Source organism: Oncorhynchus keta, chromosome 28 (genome assembly GCF_023373465.1).
Source record: "Oncorhynchus keta strain PuntledgeMale-10-30-2019 chromosome 28, Oket_V2, whole genome shotgun sequence".
Classification (NCBI taxonomy): Eukaryota; Metazoa; Chordata; class Actinopteri; order Salmoniformes; family Salmonidae; genus Oncorhynchus; species Oncorhynchus keta.
Window position 1 is genome coordinate 15,457,124 of NC_068448.1, and position 18,351 is coordinate 15,475,474.

The 18,351-nt window shown below is 47.6% G+C and overlaps 1 protein-coding gene across 1 annotated transcript in view; it reads left to right on the top strand.

Moving 5' to 3' along the window:
• The first annotated feature begins 7,411 nt into the window (after positions 1-7,411).
• LOC118372498 (retinoic acid receptor gamma-A-like) overlaps positions 7,412-18,351 on the top strand; it is a 61,263-nt gene continuing 50,323 nt past the window's right edge. Inside the window, exon 1 of the mRNA XM_052484967.1 lies at positions 7,412-8,146. Within this exon, the coding sequence (XP_052340927.1) occupies positions 8,002-8,146 (145 nt within the window). The 5' untranslated portion in view covers positions 7,412-8,001. The remainder of the gene's footprint in view (positions 8,147-18,351) is intronic.

An 18,351-nucleotide genomic window follows, 5' to 3' on the forward strand; every position in this document is an offset into this window, starting at 1 on the left:
GGATAACTGTAGGGTGGGGGATAACTGTAGGGTGGGGGATTACTGTAGGGTGGGGATAACTGTCGGGTGGGGATAACTGTAGGGTGGGGATAACTGTAGGGTGGGGATAACTGTAGGGTGGGGGATAACTGGAGGGTTGGGGATAACTGTAGGGTGGGGGATAACTGTAGGGTGGGGGATAACTGTAGGGATGGGGATAACTGTAGGGTGGGGATAACTGAAGGGTGGGGGATAACTGTAGGGTTGGGATAATTGAAGGGTGGGGGATAACTGTAGGGTGGGGGATAACTGTAGGGTGGGGATAACTGAAGGGTGGGGGATAACTGTAGGGTGGGGGATAACTGTAGGGTGGGGATAACTGTAGGGTTGGGGATAACTGTAGGGTTGGGATAACTGTAGGGTTGGGATAACTGAAGGGTGGGGGATAACTGTAGGGTGGGGATAACTGTAGGGTGGGGGATAACTGTAGGGTGGGGGATAACTGTAGCGTGGGGATAACTGAAGGGTGGTGGATAACTGTAGGGTTGGGATAACTGATGGGTGGGGGATAACTGTAGGGTTGGGATAACTGTAGGGTGGGGGATAACTGTAGGGTTGGGATAACTGAAGGGTGGGGGATAACTGTAGGGTGGGGGATAACTGTAGGGTGGGGATAACTGAAGGGTGGGGGATAACTGTAGGGTTGGGGGATAACTGTAGGGTGGGGATAACTGAAGGGTGGGGATTACTGTAGGGTTGGGGATAACTGTAGGGTGGGGATAACTGTAGGGTGGGGATAACTGTAGGGTGGGGATAACTGAAGGGTGGGGATTACTGTAGGGTTGGGGATAACTGTAGGGTGGGGATTACTGTAGGGTGGGGATAACTGTAGGGTGGGGATAACTGTAGGGTGGGGGATAACTGTAGGGTTGGGGCTGACTGAAGGGTGGGGGATAACTGTAGGGGGGGGGATTACTGTAGGGTGGGGATAACTGTAGGGTTGAGGCTGACTGAAGGGTGGGGATAACTGTAGGGTGGGGATAACTGTAGGGTTGGGGCTGACTGAAGGTTGGGGGATAACTGGAGGGTTGGGGATAACTGTAGGGTGGGGATAACTGTAGGGTGGGGATAACTGTAGTGTGGGGATAACTGTAGGGTGGGGGATAACTGTAGGGTGGGAATAACTGTAGGGTGGGGATAACTGTAGGGTGGGGGATAACTGTAGGGTGGGGATTACTGTAGGGTGGGGATTACTGTAGGGTGGGGCTGACTGAAGGGTGGGGGATAACTGTAGGGTGGGGGATAACTGTAGGGTGGGGATAACTGTAGGGTTGGGGATAACTGTAGGGTGGGGATTACTGTAGGGTGGGGATAACTGTAGGGTGGGGATTACTGTAGGGTGGGGCTGACTGAAGGGTGGGGGATAACTGTAGGGTGGGGGATAACTGTAGGGTGGGGATAACTGTAGGGTTGGGGATAACTGTAGGGTGGGGATTACTGTAGGGTGGGGATAACTGTAGGGTGGGGATAACTGTAGGGTTGGGGCTGACTGAAGGGTGGGGGATAACTGTAGGGTGGGGGATTACTGTAGGGTGGGGATAACTGTAGGGTTGGGGCTGACTGAAGGGTGGGGGATAACTGTAGGGTTGGGGCTGACTGAAGGGTGGGGGATAACTGGAGGGTTGGGGATAACTGGAGGGTGGGGGATAACTGTAGGGTGGGGATAACTGTAGGGTGGGGATAACTGTAGGGTGGGGGATAACTGTAGGGTGGGGATAACTGTAGGGTGGGGGATAACTGTAGGGTGGGGGATAACTGTAGGGTGGGGGATAACTGTAGGGTGGGGATAACTGTAGGGTGGGGGATAACTGTAGGGTTGGGGATAACTGTAGGGTTGGGGCTGACTGAAGGGTGGGGTAAAACTGGAGGGTTGGGGATAACTGTAGGGTGGGGGATAACTGTAGGGTGGGGGATAACTGTAGGGTGGGGGATAACTGTAGGGTTGGGGCTGACTGAAGGGTGGGGGATAACTGGAGGGTTGGGGATAACTGTAGGGTGGGGGATAACTGTAGGCTAGGGATAACTGTAGTGTGGGGGATAACTGTAGGGTGGGGGATAACTGTAGGGTGGGGGATAACTGTAGGGTGGGGATAACTGTAGGGTGGGGATAACTGAAGGGTGGGGATTACTGTAGGGTTGGGGATAACTGTAGGGTGGGGATTACTGTAGGGTGGGGATAACTGTAGGGTGGGGATAACTGTAGGGTGGGGGATAACTGTAGGGTTGGGGCTGACTGAAGGGTGGGGGATAACTGTAGGGTGGGGGATTACTGTAGGGTGGGGATAACTGTAGGGTGGGGGATAACTGTAGGGTTGGGGCTGACTGAAGGGTGGGGGATAACTGGAGGGTTGGGGATAACTGTAGGGTGGGGGATAACTGTAGGGTGGGGATATCTGTAGGGTGGGAATAACTGTAGGGTGGGGGATAACTGTAGGGTGGGGGATAAATGTAGGGTGGGGATTACTGTAGGGTGGGGCTGACTGAAGGGTGGGGGATAACTGTAGGGTGGGGGATAACTGTAGGGTGGGGATAACTGTAGGGTGGGGATAACTGTAGGGTTGGGGATAACTGTAGGGTGGGGATTACTGTAGGATGGGGATAACTGTAGGGTGGGGATAACTGTAGGGTGGGGGATAACTGTAGGGTTGGGGCTGACTGAAGGGTGGGGGATAACTGTAGGGTGGGGGATTACTGTAGGGTGGGGATAACTGTAGGGTTGGGGTTGACTGAAGGGTGGGGGATAACTGTAGGGTTGGGGCTGACTGAAGGGTGGGGGATAACTGGAGGGTTGGGGATAACTGTAGGGTGGGGGATAACTGTAGGGTGGGGATAACTGTAGGGTGGGGATAACTGTAGGGTGGGGGATAACTGTAGGGTGGGGATAACTGTAGGGTGGGGGATAACTGTAGGGTGGGGATAACTGTAGGGTGGGGGATAACTGTAGGGTGGGGGATAACTGTACGGTGGGGATAACTGTAGGGTGGGGGATAACTGTAGGGTGGGGATAACTGTAGGGTGGGGGATAACTGTAGGGTGGGGGATAACTGTAGGGTTGGGGATAACTGTAGGGTTGGGGCTGACTGAAGGGTGGGGGAAAACTGGAGGGTTGGGGCTGACTGAAGGGTGGGGGATAACTGGAGGGTTGGGGATAACTGTAGGGTGGGGGATAACTGTAGGGTAGGGATAACTGTAGTGTGGGGGATAACTGTAGGGTGGGGGATAACTGTAGGGTGGGGATAACTGTAGGGTGGGGATAACTGTAGGGTGGGGGATAACTGTAGGGTGGGGATTACTGTAGGGTGGGGCTGACTGAAGGGTGGGGGATAACAGTAGGGTGGGGGATAACTGTAGGGTTGGGGCTTACTGAAGGGTGGGGGATAACTGGAGGGTTGGGGATAACTGTAGGGTGGAGGATAACTGTAGGGTGGGGATAACTGTAGGGTGGGGATAACTGTAGGGTGGGGATAACTGTAGGGTGGGGATAACTGTAGGGTGGGGGATAACTGTAGGGTGGGGATAACTGTAAGGTGGGGGATAACTGTAGGGTGGGGGATAACTGTAGGGTGGGGATAACTGTAGGGTGGGGGATAACTGTAGGGTGGGGATAACTGTAGGGTGGGGGATAACTGTAGGGTGGGGGATAACTGTAGGGTTGGGGATAACTGTAGGGTTGGGGCTGACTGAAGGGTGGGGGAAAACTGGAGGGTTGGGGATAACTGTAGGGTGGGGATAACTGTAGGGTGGGGGATAACTGTAGGGTGGGGGATAACTGTAGGGTGGGGGATAACTGTAGGGTGGGGGATAACTGTAGGGTTGGGGCTGACTGAAGGGTGGGGGATAACTGGAGGGTTGGGGATAACTGTAGGGTGGGGGATAACTGTAGGGTAGGGATAACTGTAGTGTGGGGGATAACTGTAGGGTGGGGGATAACTGTAGGGTGGGGATAACTGTAGGGTGGGGATAACTGTAGGGTGGGGATAACTGTAGGGTGGGGATTACTGTAGGGTGGGGCTGACTGAAGGGTGGGGGATAACTGTAGGGTGGGGGATAACTGTAGGGTGGGGATAACTGTAGGGTGGGGATAACTGTAGGGTTGGGGATAACTGTAGGGTGGGGATTACTGTAGGGTGGGGATAACTGTAGGGTGGGGATAACTGTAGGGTGGGGGGATAACTGTAGGGTTGGGGCTGACTGAAGGGTGGGGGATAACTGTAGGGTGGGGGATAACTGTAGGGTGGGGATAACTGTAGGGTGGGGGATAACTGTAGGGTGGGGGATAACAGTAGGGTTGGGGATAACTGTAGGGTTGGGGCTGACTGAAGGGTGGGGGAAAACTGGAGGGTTGGGGATAACTGGGTGGGGAATAACTGTAGGGTGGGGGATAACTGTAGGGGGGGGGATAACTGTAGGGTGGGGATAACTGTAGGGTGGGGGATAACTGTAGGGTTGGGGCTGACTGAAGGGTGGGGGATAACTGGAGGGTTGGGGATAACTGTAGGGTGGGGATAACTGTAGGGTAGGGATAACTGTAGTGTGGGGGATAACTGTAGGGTGGGGGATAACTGTAGGGTGGGGATAACTGTAGGGTGGGGATAACTGTAGGGTGGGGGATAACTGTAGGGTGGGGATTACTGTAGGGTGGGGCTGACTGAAGGGTGGGGATAACTGTAGGGTGGGGATAACTGTAGGGTGGGGATAACTGTAGGGTTGGGGATAACTGTAGGGTGGGGATTACTGTAGGTGGGGATAACTGTAGGGTGGGGATAACTGTAGGGTGGGGGATAACTGTAGGGTTGGGGCTGACTGAAGGGTGGGGGATAACTGTAGGGTGGGGGATTACTGTAGAGTGGGGATAACTGTAGGGTTGGGGCTGACTGAAGGTGGGAATAACTGTAGGGTGGGGATAACTGTAGGGTGGGGGATAACTGTAGGGTGGGGATTACTGTAGGGTGGGGCTGACTGAAGGGTGGGGGATAACTGTAGGGTGGGGATAACTGTAGGGTGGGGGATAACTGTAGGGTGGGGGATAACTGTAGGGTGGGAATAACTGTAGGGTGGGGATAACTGTAGGGTGGGGGATAACTGTAGGGTGGGGATTACTGTAGGGTGGGGCTGACTGAAGGGTGGGGGATAACTGTATGGGGGATAACTGTAGGGTGGGGATAACTGTAGGGTGGGGATAACTGTAGGGTGGGGGATTACTGTAGGGTGGGGCTGACTGAAGGGTGGGGGATAACTGTAGGGTGGGGGATAACTGTAGGGTGGGGATAACTGTAGGGTTGGGGATAACTGTAGGGTGGGGTTTACTGTAGGGTGGGGATAACTGTAGGGTGGGGATAACTGTATGGTTGGGGCTGACTGGGGTGGGGGATAACTGTAGGGTGGGGATAACTGTAGGGTTGGGGATAACTGTAGGGTGGGGATTACTGTAGGGTGGGGATAACTGTAGGGTGGGGATAACTGTAGGGTTGGGGACTGAAGGGTGGGGGATAACTGTAGGGTGGGGATTACTGTAGGGTGGGGATAACTGTAGGGTGGGGATAACTGTAGGGTGGGGGATAACTGTAGGGTTGGGGCTGACTGAAGGGTGGGGGATAACTGTAGGGTGGGGGATTACTGTAGAGTGGGGATAACTGTAGGGTTGGGGCTGACTGAAGGGTGGGGGATAACTGTAGGGTGGGGGATAACTGTAGGGTTGGGGCTGACTGAAGGGTGGGGGATAACTGGAGGGTTGGGGATAACTGTAGGGTGGGGGATAACTGTAGGGTGGGGATAACTGTAGGGTGGGGATAACTGTAGGGTGGGGGATAACTGTAGGGTGGGGATAACTGTAGGGTGGGGGATAACTGTAGGGTGGGGATAACTGTAGGGTGGGGGATAACTGTAGGGTGGGGGATAACTGAAGGGTGGGGATAACTGTAGGGTGGGGGATCTGTAGGGTGGGGATAACTGTAGGGTGGGGGATAACTGTAGGGTGGGGGATAACTGTAGGGTTGGGGATAACTGTAGGGTTGGGGCTGACTGAAGGGTGGGGGAAAACTGGAGGGTTGGGGATAACTGTAGGGTGGGGGATAACTGTAGGGTGGGGGATAACTGTAGGGTGGGGGATAACTGTAGGGTGGGGGATAACTGTAGGGTGGGGGATAACTGTAGGGTGGGGGATAACTGAAGGGTGGGGGATAACTGTAGGGTGGGGAATACTGTAGGGTGGGGGATAACTGGAGGGTGGGGGATAACTGGAGGGTGCGGGATAACTGTAGGGTGGGGGATAACTGTAGGGTGGGGGATAACTGTAGGGTTGGGGCTGACTGAAGGGTGGGGGATAACTGTAGGGTGGGGGATAACTTTAGGGTGGGGGATAACTGTAGGGTGGGGATAACTGTAGGGTGGGGATAACTGTAGGGTTGGGGCTGACTGTAGGGTGGGGGATAACTGTAGGGTGGGGGATTACTGTAGGGTGGGGGCTGACTCTGGAGGGTTGGGGCTGACTCTGGAGGGTTTGGGCTGACTGTAGGGTTGGGGCTGACTGTAGGTTTGGGGCTGACTCTAGACGGTTGGGGCTGACTGTGGACCTATATGTTGGAGGGCCTAGGTGTAGCATAGCCAACAGGGGAAGGGGCTGCCTCGTAAACTACATGTTGGGATGAAGGGGGCAGGGTGTACAGACCCCAGAGCTGTACTGCTGGGGCTGGTGTGAGCTCAGCTCACACTTTAGCATGTATATGGGGGGCTGTTGAGTTGTCTGAGGGACTTTGTATGGGTGTGGGGCGTCAGGGGGGTTCTATGTACTGTGGACAACGAGGGGGGCTTGGTTCTAACTTTCTAGGTCTGTTAAAATAAAGTAACGTTTGTTATTTTAATGATGTAACTATTGGGCCAATAAAATAAAATCTCTCTCTCCCTCTCTCTCTTTCCGTCTCTGTGGCTGCCTTTTTCTCTGCCTGCCCAGACTTTAATATGGTTATGATTAGAGACGGGGCTAAGGGAGGGAGGGAGGGGGGAGGAGGGGGCTCATATTTACTGCAGGGGTAATGGGGGAGGTGCAGTGTAAAGACAAATCGAGAGAACCAAGAGGGATCTGAATAGAGCAGAGGAGGGGAGGGGTTGTGTTTGTTTGCATTCAGGCTGAAATATGAAAAACAAAAGAAAGCTGGGACAAAAAGAGAGGAGGAGAGAGAAGAATGGAATAAAGTTTTGTCCTAACAAATCAGTCCCCGCCTAGCAGCACAGGGCTCTGGCCACTTCCCCTCCTCTTCCCCTCCCTCCTCCTCTCTCTCAATCTCTCTCCACCCCCTCCCTCTGGGTCCCCTCTCTCTCTCCCTCTCTCCCCCCTCTCTCAGTCTGAGGCAGTTGGTTCGCTCCGCTGTGCCGTATGTGTCTGGGATGCAGCAGTGAAAGAAAGAGAGCTGAAAGAGTGAGAGAGACAGAGACACAGAGAGAGAGAGAGAGAGAGAGAGAGAGAGAGAGAGCTGTTATTTAGGTCTGTTACAGCAGACAGGGAGCAGCTCGCCCTAGGGCAGGGGGAGACGATAAAGCAACACTGAACTCAGAACAGCACATTCAGCTACAGATACAGCCAGGCAGGAACCAGCCCTGCATTCCAGCTGAGGGGAAGGGAAAGAAGGTATAGAAACTGAAGTGCCAGCAGGAAAGGATAGAACAAACGGCAGAGAGAGAGAGAGAGAGAGAGAGAGAGAGAGAGAGAGAGAGAGAGGGAGAGAAGGAGAAGGAAGGAAGGAAGGAAGGAAGGAGAAGGTAGCAGCAACACATCAACACAAGGGTTTGAACCGGGACCTTCACTGCTGCTACTGTTGTTGTTGTTGTTGTTGTACTACGGTAAGGTGACCTAACTACTCCAGGAACAAGGAAGGGGGGGTACAGCAGCAGGTTTAACCTGTGTGTTCTCAGGAGGTAGGGACTAGGGAGGGGGTACAGTAAAAGGAGGTTGAAAGCTCCACCACCATGTTTGACTGTATGGAAGCTCTGGGGATGGGCCCACGCCAGCTATATGATGTCACCAGCCGGGGTGCATGCATGCTGCGGAAGGCGAGCCCCTTCTTCGCAGGGCTGGACCCCTTCGCTTGGACCGGCAGTGCCAGCGTTCAATGTAAGTCAATGGCATCCTGTTTGCATGTCCTGGAACTGGAGCCTGTTGGGACAGCTGCACTAGCTACCCAGGGACAACTAGCTAATGCTACAATATAATATGCTAGCCTCTGTGTGTGTGTTTGTTTGATTTCTGAGTGGCTGAAATGCTAACCCACATGTTCAGGTTTGACTGTGACAATGCTAACCCACAGGTTCAGGTTTCACTGTGGCAATGCTAACCCACAGGTTCAGGTTTCACTGTGGCAATGCTAACCCACAGGTTCAGGTTTCACTGTGGCAATGCTAACTCACAGGTTCAGGTTTGACTGTGACAATGCTAACCCACAGGTTCAGGTTTTACTGTGGCAATGCTAACCCACAGGTTCAGGTTTCACTGTGACAATGCTAACCCACAGGTTCAGGTTTCACTGTGATAATGCTAACCCACAGGTTCAGGTATCACTGTGACAATGCTAACTACTGGTTCAGGTTTCACTGTGACAATGCTAACCCACAGGTTCAGGTTTCACTGTGACAATGCCAACCACCTGAGTTTTGACCTTGTGGGGTAGGTTAGGTTCTGTATACAAAACAGAAAAGCAGAAAGTACAGATGAAATATTGAGAGGAAGAGAGAGAGGGAGAAACCTGACACTTTTGACAAAATGTCAGCCATCCACATTACATTGGTCTTGTTCCCTTCACAATCGCCTCTGTGACAGCTACTGGTGCTTTCCATGTGGAGACTACAATGGGTTTTGAATCTAGTCTTTTTTTATATAAAGTAGACATAAAAGCAGTTTTCTAAAAACATTTCGGTGCTCCCTGTGATTTTAGTTGGAGGTATTGTTGGTGTTTATGTTTGTGTGTAAGGATTTTTCTCTCAAGCTAAATAGCTATAAATTAATCAGTAGATGAATTATTGAATGGATAAATTTATGAATAAATTAGTAACTTGGAATGTTGCTAGGCTTCAGAAGAGCCAAAGGGTCTTGCCAGATTTCTTTTCTCTCTCTTTTTCTGTGTCAGTGTTCACATTTTTCCTCCCTCGCTCCCTCCTTTCCAGACTTCAGACACTACTCTGGCTCTAACAACAGGCCTGTCTCAGATAGACAAAACTTGGGTCAATTTCCATAGGCGTCCAGGGGGCCTGTGTGGCTGGGAGAAAGAAGGAGTGGGGGTGTGTGGTTCTCTTCTAGGGAGCAAGCCAGAAATGACACAAGCAAGAAGAAATACACAACACACCATCAAACTACGAACAATCTAGCTAGTTTAGTTGTTGCACACAAACAACACGTTTGCTTGCTTCTGTTCATGTGTTCCTATTTAGTTTTTTTAAGTCCTTTTGTAACCCAGACGCTGTGTTGTGTTCACACTGAGGGTTGTTTTTCAGATTTTATTTGTTCAACCTTCTGCTTTTTTGTTCCTTTTTACTGGATCTTAGGGGCAGTCATCTGTCTTCATTACTCGTGAAGACACCAGCGTTTCAGTGGCTGTCATACACACTGAGCTCTCTTTAATGAAGACAGATGCCCTGTCAGGACAAGGGAGGCCGAGGGGGACTCCATGCAGACCAGCCTCTCCTCTTCTGCCTTGCTTTCTTCTTTCTTTCCTGTTCTCCATTCCTCTTCTCTCCTCCTCTCTTCTATATTCTTCTCTCCTTTCTTCTCCTCTCCTCTCCTCTCCTCTCCTCTCCTCTCTCCTCTCCTCTCCTCTCCTCTCCTCTTCTCTCTCCTCCTCCTCTCTTCCTCTCCTCTCTCCATTCTTCTCTCCTCTCCTCTCCATTCCTCTCCTCTCCTCTCCTCTCCTCTCTCCTCTCCTCTCCCCTCCTCTCCTCTCCTCCCTCTCCTCTCCTATCTTCTCTCTCCTCTCCTCTCCTCTCCTCTCCTCTCCTCTCCTCTCCTCTCCTCTCCTCTCCTCTCCTCTCCTCTCCTCTCCTCTCCTCTCTGTCTTTCCTCTCCTTTCCTTTCTTTCCTCTCCTCTCCTCTTCTCTTCTCACCTTTCCTCTGCTCTTTTTTCCTCTCCTCTCTCCTACAGCCAGCCAAGGAGCTCTGATAATAACAAAATATTTGTTTATTTAGTCAGAGACCTCACCGCTCTCACCGACCCACACAACCATTTAAAACGTAGCCAATCAGGTCCCAAAGTTATTGTATTTTTGTTCTTTGTAACAGGAAATCAAAGAGAACGAACGATCAGTCAGTTGGTGTTGCTGTGCTAGTGTGTGTGTGTGTGCACCTGTGCTAGTGTGTGTGTACTTCTGTGCTAGTGTGTGTGTGCGCATCTGTGCTTCTGTGTATGTGTGTGCTGTGTACTGTTTTAGTCTTTCTGTGTTTAGTCTTAGTAAATAAGGTGACCCTATCCCACACGAGGAGCGGCCATAATATCTCTCCTTACTGAACCAGTAGGGCCTCATTGTCCTCTACAATGAGGCAGATGAATTGATGTTTGAGTCTGATCTCTCATTAGGCCTGGCCAGCTGCAGAGCACAGTGACCTGTGTCTTAAATGGCATCCTATTCCCTATATAGTGCACTACTTTTGGCCAGAGCCCTATGGCTATGGCCTATGTGCCATGATCAAAAGTAGTGCACTATATAGGGAATAGGGTGCCATTTGGAACACAGGTGAACCAGGGAACTAGCCGCAAGCAAAGTAAAGACACTCAGCTAGGAGAGCTCCTCTACTCAGCTCTGCTCTCATAGCATTAACAACAATTAGGACTTCTTGAGTCTTGAGTCAGCTGCTTAAAGTGTGACACCATTCCTTAAATTTGACCTGGATATTCTGTGAGTTTATTTATATTTGAGGGAGGACTCTAAAATCAGAGAAAATAAAGATTTTAACATATTTTTATCAAAGATTTTTAAACAGCCCCCCACAACTATATGCAATTGTTCTCTATATGCAATCTAAACATTACCAACATGGGGATTCGTTGTGGAGTTATTTTTTGTGATTTTATTACAATTCTGACATGCATATGTCATGCTTTAAAAACAATTTTTACTCAGAAGCAAATCTGGAAATCAGCGGGTTAGGTTTTGAATTTCCTGGGTTTTCTCAATGTCATTGCTTTTTGTCTCAATCTGTTTTGAATCAAAGGGAGTTTTAGTGTGTGGTCATGATCAGCTTTTCTGTTTTCTGTCTGGTGGTTGGAGACTGCTGCTTTTCTGTCCAATGTCAGAGGTTACAGAGAGGCTGTGGGCTGGCCAATGTCAGATCCACAACATGTGTGGTGTCCTTGTCTGCCTTTTGAGAAGGAGGAGAGAAGAGCCTCTTAAATGGCTGTTATTGTGTCGCCGACTGCTGTTTAAGTGTCTGATGTTATGTAGCTGGAACTAATACATCAGGGCTGCATGGAAAGGAAAATGGTAAAATTATTTAGACATTTGCCAATAAGCTAGAAATGACTCAACTGTCATACTAGATGACATTTGATGATATGAAGAAGGTTTGATGAGCTGTTCCTTCACTTGCTATGTTACTGTGCTTGGAAGGATAACGCAATTGATCTCTAATTTATGGACAGGAAAAGGATAATGATTTAGTCATACGATAATAGTTTATTCATACGTCAATGATAGCAAAATGTGTACCAGATACCAAATGATGTAAAAAAGATTTCCTGCCTTTCGCTTCAGTTGTCATGTTAATCTTCTCATGCAGTAGCTTTATCATCTCATACTGTAGTATTAGAAAAGGGTTCATGTTTTTTTAATCATAAAAAAAGTTTTAATTTAATCTTTATTTAACTATGCAAGTCAGTTAAGAACAAATTCTAATTTACAATGACGGCCGAGCCCGGATGACTCTGGGCCAACTGTGCACTGCCCTATGGGATTCCCAATCACAGCCGGATGTGATGTAGCCTGAAATCAAACCAGGGACTGTAGAGACACCTCTTGCACTGAGATGCAGTGCCTTAGACTGCTGCGCCACTCGGGAGTTATAAACTGGGTGGTTTGAGCCCCGAATGGTGATTGGCTGACAGCCATGGTATATCAGACCATATACCATGGGTATGATAAAACATTTATTTTTACTGCTCTAATTATGTTAATAGCAATAAGGCACCTCGGGGGTTTGTGTATGGCCAATATTCCACGTCTAAGGGCTGTGTCCAGGCACTCTGTGTTGCATCGTGTGTAAGAACAGCCCTTAGCCGTGGTATATTGGCCGTATACCACACGTCCTCGTGCCTTATTGCTAATATATTTGATGTATTATAGTAACCAACAGAGTCATGTTTACTGTCTAACTGTACTAACTTGGCCTATTTGGATTGTTTTGACTTTTATATCCCCCTTAATGTCAATATATTCACAATCATGTTATGTGGTAATAACAGGTAACACTTTATTAATCAAAACACACACACACACACACACACAACCCCCCACCTCCACACACAAACCTCTTTGTTTTCCCTTAATGTGCTGTTCGATGTGAATTGATGAGCTAATTGAAACAGGCGCTATATCTTTCTGGCTTGGAGGGCAAGACAACTACGTCCCAAATGGCACCCTATTTTCTGTATAGTGCACTACTTTTGACCAGGGCCCATAGGGGTTATATAGGAAATAGGGTGCCATTTGGGACGCAGCACAGATTACTAAGTGGTTCCTGTGACCACTGTCACACCGAGCAGCTCAGATCATTCTCTCTACTAATGGAACTACAGATCATTCTCTCTTCCTAATGGAACTCTGCAGTTATTTCATTAGAATTACAAAAGATTCAATTAAAATATTAGAATGCCTGAGGGGGCAGGACTGTGAATAGATAGTGGGTTGGTTGGTTGGTTAGGAGGGATGGTGAGTGTGTGGTGGGTGGGTGGGTAGTGTGTCAAATCAAATCTAATCCAATGTTATTTGTCATGAGTGCTGAATACAACAGGTGAAATGCTTACTTTTACAAGCCATTAACCAACAATGCAGTTCAAGAAATAGTGTTGAGAAAATGTTTACCAAATAAACTAAAGTAAAAAATAAAATAAAAAGTAACACAATAAAATAACAATAACAAGGCTATATACAGGGGGTACCGGTACTGAGTCAATGTGGAGGGGTACAGGTTAGTCTAGTTAATTTGTAGGTAGGGGTAAAGTGACTACGCCTCAATAATAAACAGTGAGTATCAGCAGTGTAAAAACAAAGGGGGTGGGGTGTCAATGTAAATAGTTTGGGTGGCCATTTGATTAATTGTCCAGCAGTCTTACGGCTTGAGGGTAGAAGCTGTTAAGGAGCCTTTTGGACCTAGACTTGGCGCTCCGGTACCGCTTGCCATGCGGTAGCAGAGAACAGTCTATGACTAGGGTGACTGGAGTCTTTGACAATTTCTTTGGGCCTTCCTCTGACACCACCTAGTATATAGGTCCTGGATGGCAGGAAGCTTGGCCCCAGTGATGTACTGGGCCATACGCACTACCCTCTGTATTGCCTTACGGTGGTGCAGCTGTATAACGTTTTGAGGATCTGGGGACCCATGCCAAGTCTTTTCAGTCTCCTGAGGGGTAAAAGGTGTTGTTATGCCCTCTTCATGACTGTCTTGGTGTGTTTGGACCATGATAGTTCATTGAGGATGTGGACACCAAGGAACTAGAAGCTCTCGACCCGCTCCACTACAGCCCTGTTGATGTTAATGGGGGCCTGTTTGGCCCTCCTTTTCCTGTAGTCCATCATCAGCTCCTTTGTTTTACTCACATTCAGGAAGAGGTTGTTGTCCTGGCAGGTCTCTGATCTCCTCCTTGTAGGCTGTCTCATCAGGCCTACCACTGTTGTGTCGTCAACCAACTTAATGATGGTGTTGGAGTTGTGCTTGGCCACAGAGTCGTGGGTGAACAGGGAGTACAGGAGGGGACCAAGCACACACCCCTGATGGGCCCCAGGGTTGAGGATCAGAGTGGCAGATGTGTTGTTGCCTACCCTTAACACCTGGGGGCGGGCCGTCAGGAAGTCCAGGATCCAGTTGTAGAAGGAGGTGTTTAGTCCCAGGGTCCTTAGCTTAGTGATGAGGTTTGTGGGCACTATGGTGTTGTCAATGGACAGCATTCTCACATGGGTGTTCCTTTTGTCCAGGTGGGAAAGGATCAGTGTGGAGTGCGATTGAGATTGCGTCATGTGTGGATCTGTTGGGTTTCCAGGAAGATGGTGTTGATGTGAGCCATGAACAGCCTTTCAAAGCACTCCATGGCTACTGACATGAGTGCTATGGGACGGTAGTCATTTAGGTAGGTTACCTTCGCTTTCTTGGGCACAGGGACTAAGGTGGACCTCTTGAAACATGTAGGTATTACAGACTTGATCAGGGAGAGGTTGAAAGTTTCAGTGAAGACACTTGCCAGTTGGTCTGAGCATGCTCTGAGTACACATCCTGGTAATCCGTCTGGTCCCGCGGCCTTGTGAATGTTGACCTGTTTAAGGCCTTGCTCACATCGGCTACGTAGAGCATGATCACACAGTTGTCCGGAACAGCTGGTGCTCTCATGCATGCTTCAGTGTTGCTTGCCTCAAAGCGAGCATAAAAAGCTTTTAGCTCATCTGGTAGGCTCATGTCACTGGGCAGCTCCAAATGTTTTCCCTTTGTAGTCTGTAATAGTTTGCAAGCCCTGCCACATCCGACGAACGTCAGAGCCGGTGTAGTAGGATTCAATCTTAACCCTGTATTGACACTTTGCCTGTTTGATGTTTTGTAAGCGTCATGATTAGTTGTACGGATGTTGCCTGTTATCCATGACATCTGGTTGGAATATGTACGTACAGTCACTGTGGGGATGACGTCAGGGCAGCAGCAGGTATGTGTACTAGTCAGCCAGTTCTGTGCTGTGATGACATACATAAACCCTGTTGATCCCTACAAGATCATGTCAAATGAATGTGTGCAAATAAAAAGGCTTAAATTGTTGTGTTACTGTAACGTCAAAATGGGTAGAACAAGGCGCAGCATGATTTGGGTTCATCATAATTTATTTAACTGTGAACCAGCAACAAAACAATAAAGAGAAACAAACAAATGAACGTACAGCCTTGTAGAGCTCAAACGCAACAATACAAAAACAAGATCCCACAAACAACAGGTGGGAAAGGCTGCCTAAATATTATCCCCAATCAGAGACAACGATAGACAGCTGCCTCTGATTGGGAACCATACCAGGCCAACATAGAAATACAAAAACTAGACTACACATAGAAATAATAAACTAGAGCACCTCCCAGTCACGCCCTGACCTACTCCACCATAGAAAATAAAGGCCTTCTATGGTCAGGACGTGACAGTTACAAGGTGGGGTTAAAATAGATTTAATTGTTTAAAAAAATCCATTGATTTATATAAAAAACACTGTAATGTCAACGTGAATGAAAAAACACATATACTGTATCTTGATTACATAAGTATTCAACCCCTTGAGTCACTGGAATCACCTTTGGCAGGGAATACAGTTGTGAGTCTTTCTGGGTAAGTCTCTAAGAGCTTTGCAGACCTGGACTGTACAATATTTGCAAATTATTCTATTTAAAATTCTTGAGGTCTGTCAAGTTGGTTTTTGATCATTGCTAGATAGCCATTTTCAAGTCTTGCTATGGATTTTCAAGACGATGTAAGTCAAAACTGTAACTAGGCCACTCAGGAACATTCAACATCATCATGGTAAGCAAATCCAGTGTATATTTGGCCTTGTGTTTTAGGTTATTGTCCTGCTGAAATGTGATTTTTGTATCCATTTGTCTGTTGGAAAGCAGACTGAACCAGGTTTTCCTCTAGGATTTTGCCTGTGCTTAGCTCTATTATTTTCCAATGTACCTTAAAAACTCCCTAGTCCTTGCAGATGACAAGCATAGCCACAACATGATGCAGCCACCACCATGCTTGAAAATATGAGGAGTGGTACTCAGTGTTGTGTTGTGTTGGATTTGCTCCAAACGTAACACTCTGGATTCAGGACATGCAGTTCATTTCCTTGCCACATTTTTTGCAGTTTTACTTTATTGCAAACAGGATGCATGTTTTGAAATGGTTTTATTCTGTACAGGCGTCCTTATTTTCAGTCTGTCATTTAGGTTAATATTGTGGAGTAACTGCAATGATCCATTCTCAGTTTTCTCCTATCACAGCCAATTAACTCTGGAACTATTTTTAAGTGACCATTGGCCTCATGGTGAAATCCCTGAGCGGTTTCCTTCCTCTCCGGCAACTGAGTTAGGAAGTGATGCCTGTATCTTTGTAGTGACTGGATGTATTGATACACCATCCAAAGTGTAATTAATATTGACTCAAGACATTTCAGCTTTTCATTTTTAATTTATTTGTAAGAATTTCTAAAAACATTCCACTTTGACATTATGGGATATTCTGTGTAAACTACTGACACAAATCTCAATGTAATCCAGTTTAAATTCAGGCTGTAACACAACAAAATGTGGAAAAGGTCAAGGGGTGTGACTACTTTCTGAAGGCACTGTATGTTCTCAGAATATGTAAGGGATAACCAATGAAGGCCTATATGTGTTCTATGGAAAATAATGAAAGACATGGAAGGTGTGTTCCATGACGCGCTAGCAGGGTCGAACAACCTTCCACAGAGTTGCATTATTTTCCCGAAAACGCACAGAGCCCTGAGCTCATTATCCCTTTCACACCATGGATATAATTTAACCACTAGAAATGTGTTAATTTGCAGGCAGAGTAGTTTGCAGGCAGTTTAGCTAACCAAACCATCAGTCCTAGCTTGCCCTTATGAAAATCGATTTCAACAATGCCAATAATGTTTTCAATTCAACTTTTGCTTTGAAAAGCAGCTCAAATAGAACATGTTAGAATGAACTATAGACATTGAATTGTACCATGCTGATATAGACGGTTGCCAGGTGAAGTATGATGCCTCCTGGCGGCCATGTTGGAAGACCACCGCATCAATTCTTCTGACAAACTACCCCAAGCTGCATGACAACAGTGCCTTAAAGTAGTTGATTCATCACCATGGTCTATTTCTTGGCAGTATTTGGCTGCTCTAACCAGACAGAAAAGACAAAGGTTTTTTTTTTTTTTTACAGATTCCTCTGAATCATGAAACACCAAGGATATAGACTCAAAACTATCAGAAAACTAAAAAATATTTTTGCCAGTGAAGACCTGAACCCAGACAGCTGTCAGTACAGTGTCTGCTCCGATCATTTTATCACTGGTAAGTCTGATCGATTTCGAGTTTAGTTTAGTTTAGCTGTTTTAAGTTATGCCAACCAGGTGTCGACAATAAGACCAAGTTAGCCAACCATAGCTAGCTAAATAGCTTGTAGTCTAGCGTCTCGTCTCCCTCATAGGCGGCAGCACGTGAGTTTCAAGTTTTGGGGAAATGCACCTTTGTAATAAAGCATTGCAAATATCTATCATCACATTTTCAGATGAATTACTATTCCTACTGTGATGAGCTGACTGGATAGTCATCATTTAATTTTTCTTTGCACAGGAAAAATGTGGCCATTGATAAACACATTTCATGCAATTCTACCACAATTTATATGACTGGAGACGTATCAAAAATATGTTTAAATATGACAAGTCATGGGTTAGACAAGGCCTACTTTACTGACACAGATAAATAAAAAAAAGATTTTTAAAAAACGGCCTTGTCTTGAATAAAACCATCTAATTTTGTCCTACGAAAAAGGGGAGACTCCAATTGTACAGCCTGGAGGAGGACATTATTGTCCCAAAAAGCTCCATTGCCACTGAACCAATGCTCGTTTGTTGAGAACTTTATTCATAAGAGGAAAAATGGATGGACATTACAGCATAGGACAAAGGCCTGAATGGAATAGGACAACCTGCTGTGTTGACTATTGGTTGTTCCAGCCCAACAATAGATTTAGTCTTTATTTGACACTCAACAATTAAGAGCCCTAATGGTACAGGTGACCTGAAGAAGTGATACTGTGACATCAGGCGGGCTTTTGATTTGTTTATGTACTGCTGTAGGTTCACCAGCTGACCTCTATCAAGACACCATGTCGACTGGATTCCCACTGTGGATTCCCACTGTGGATTCCCACTGTGGATTCCCACTGTGGATTCTCACTGTGGATTCCCACTGCTGCTGCAGCAGCATCCGTTTCTACTTCTACTACTTAGTCCTCTTCCAGATATGAAAGGAGACATCCCTCAGTTAGACAAATAACTGCTGATTAAACAGAAACACAGTTTCATTGTCATTTATATTTATGTATACA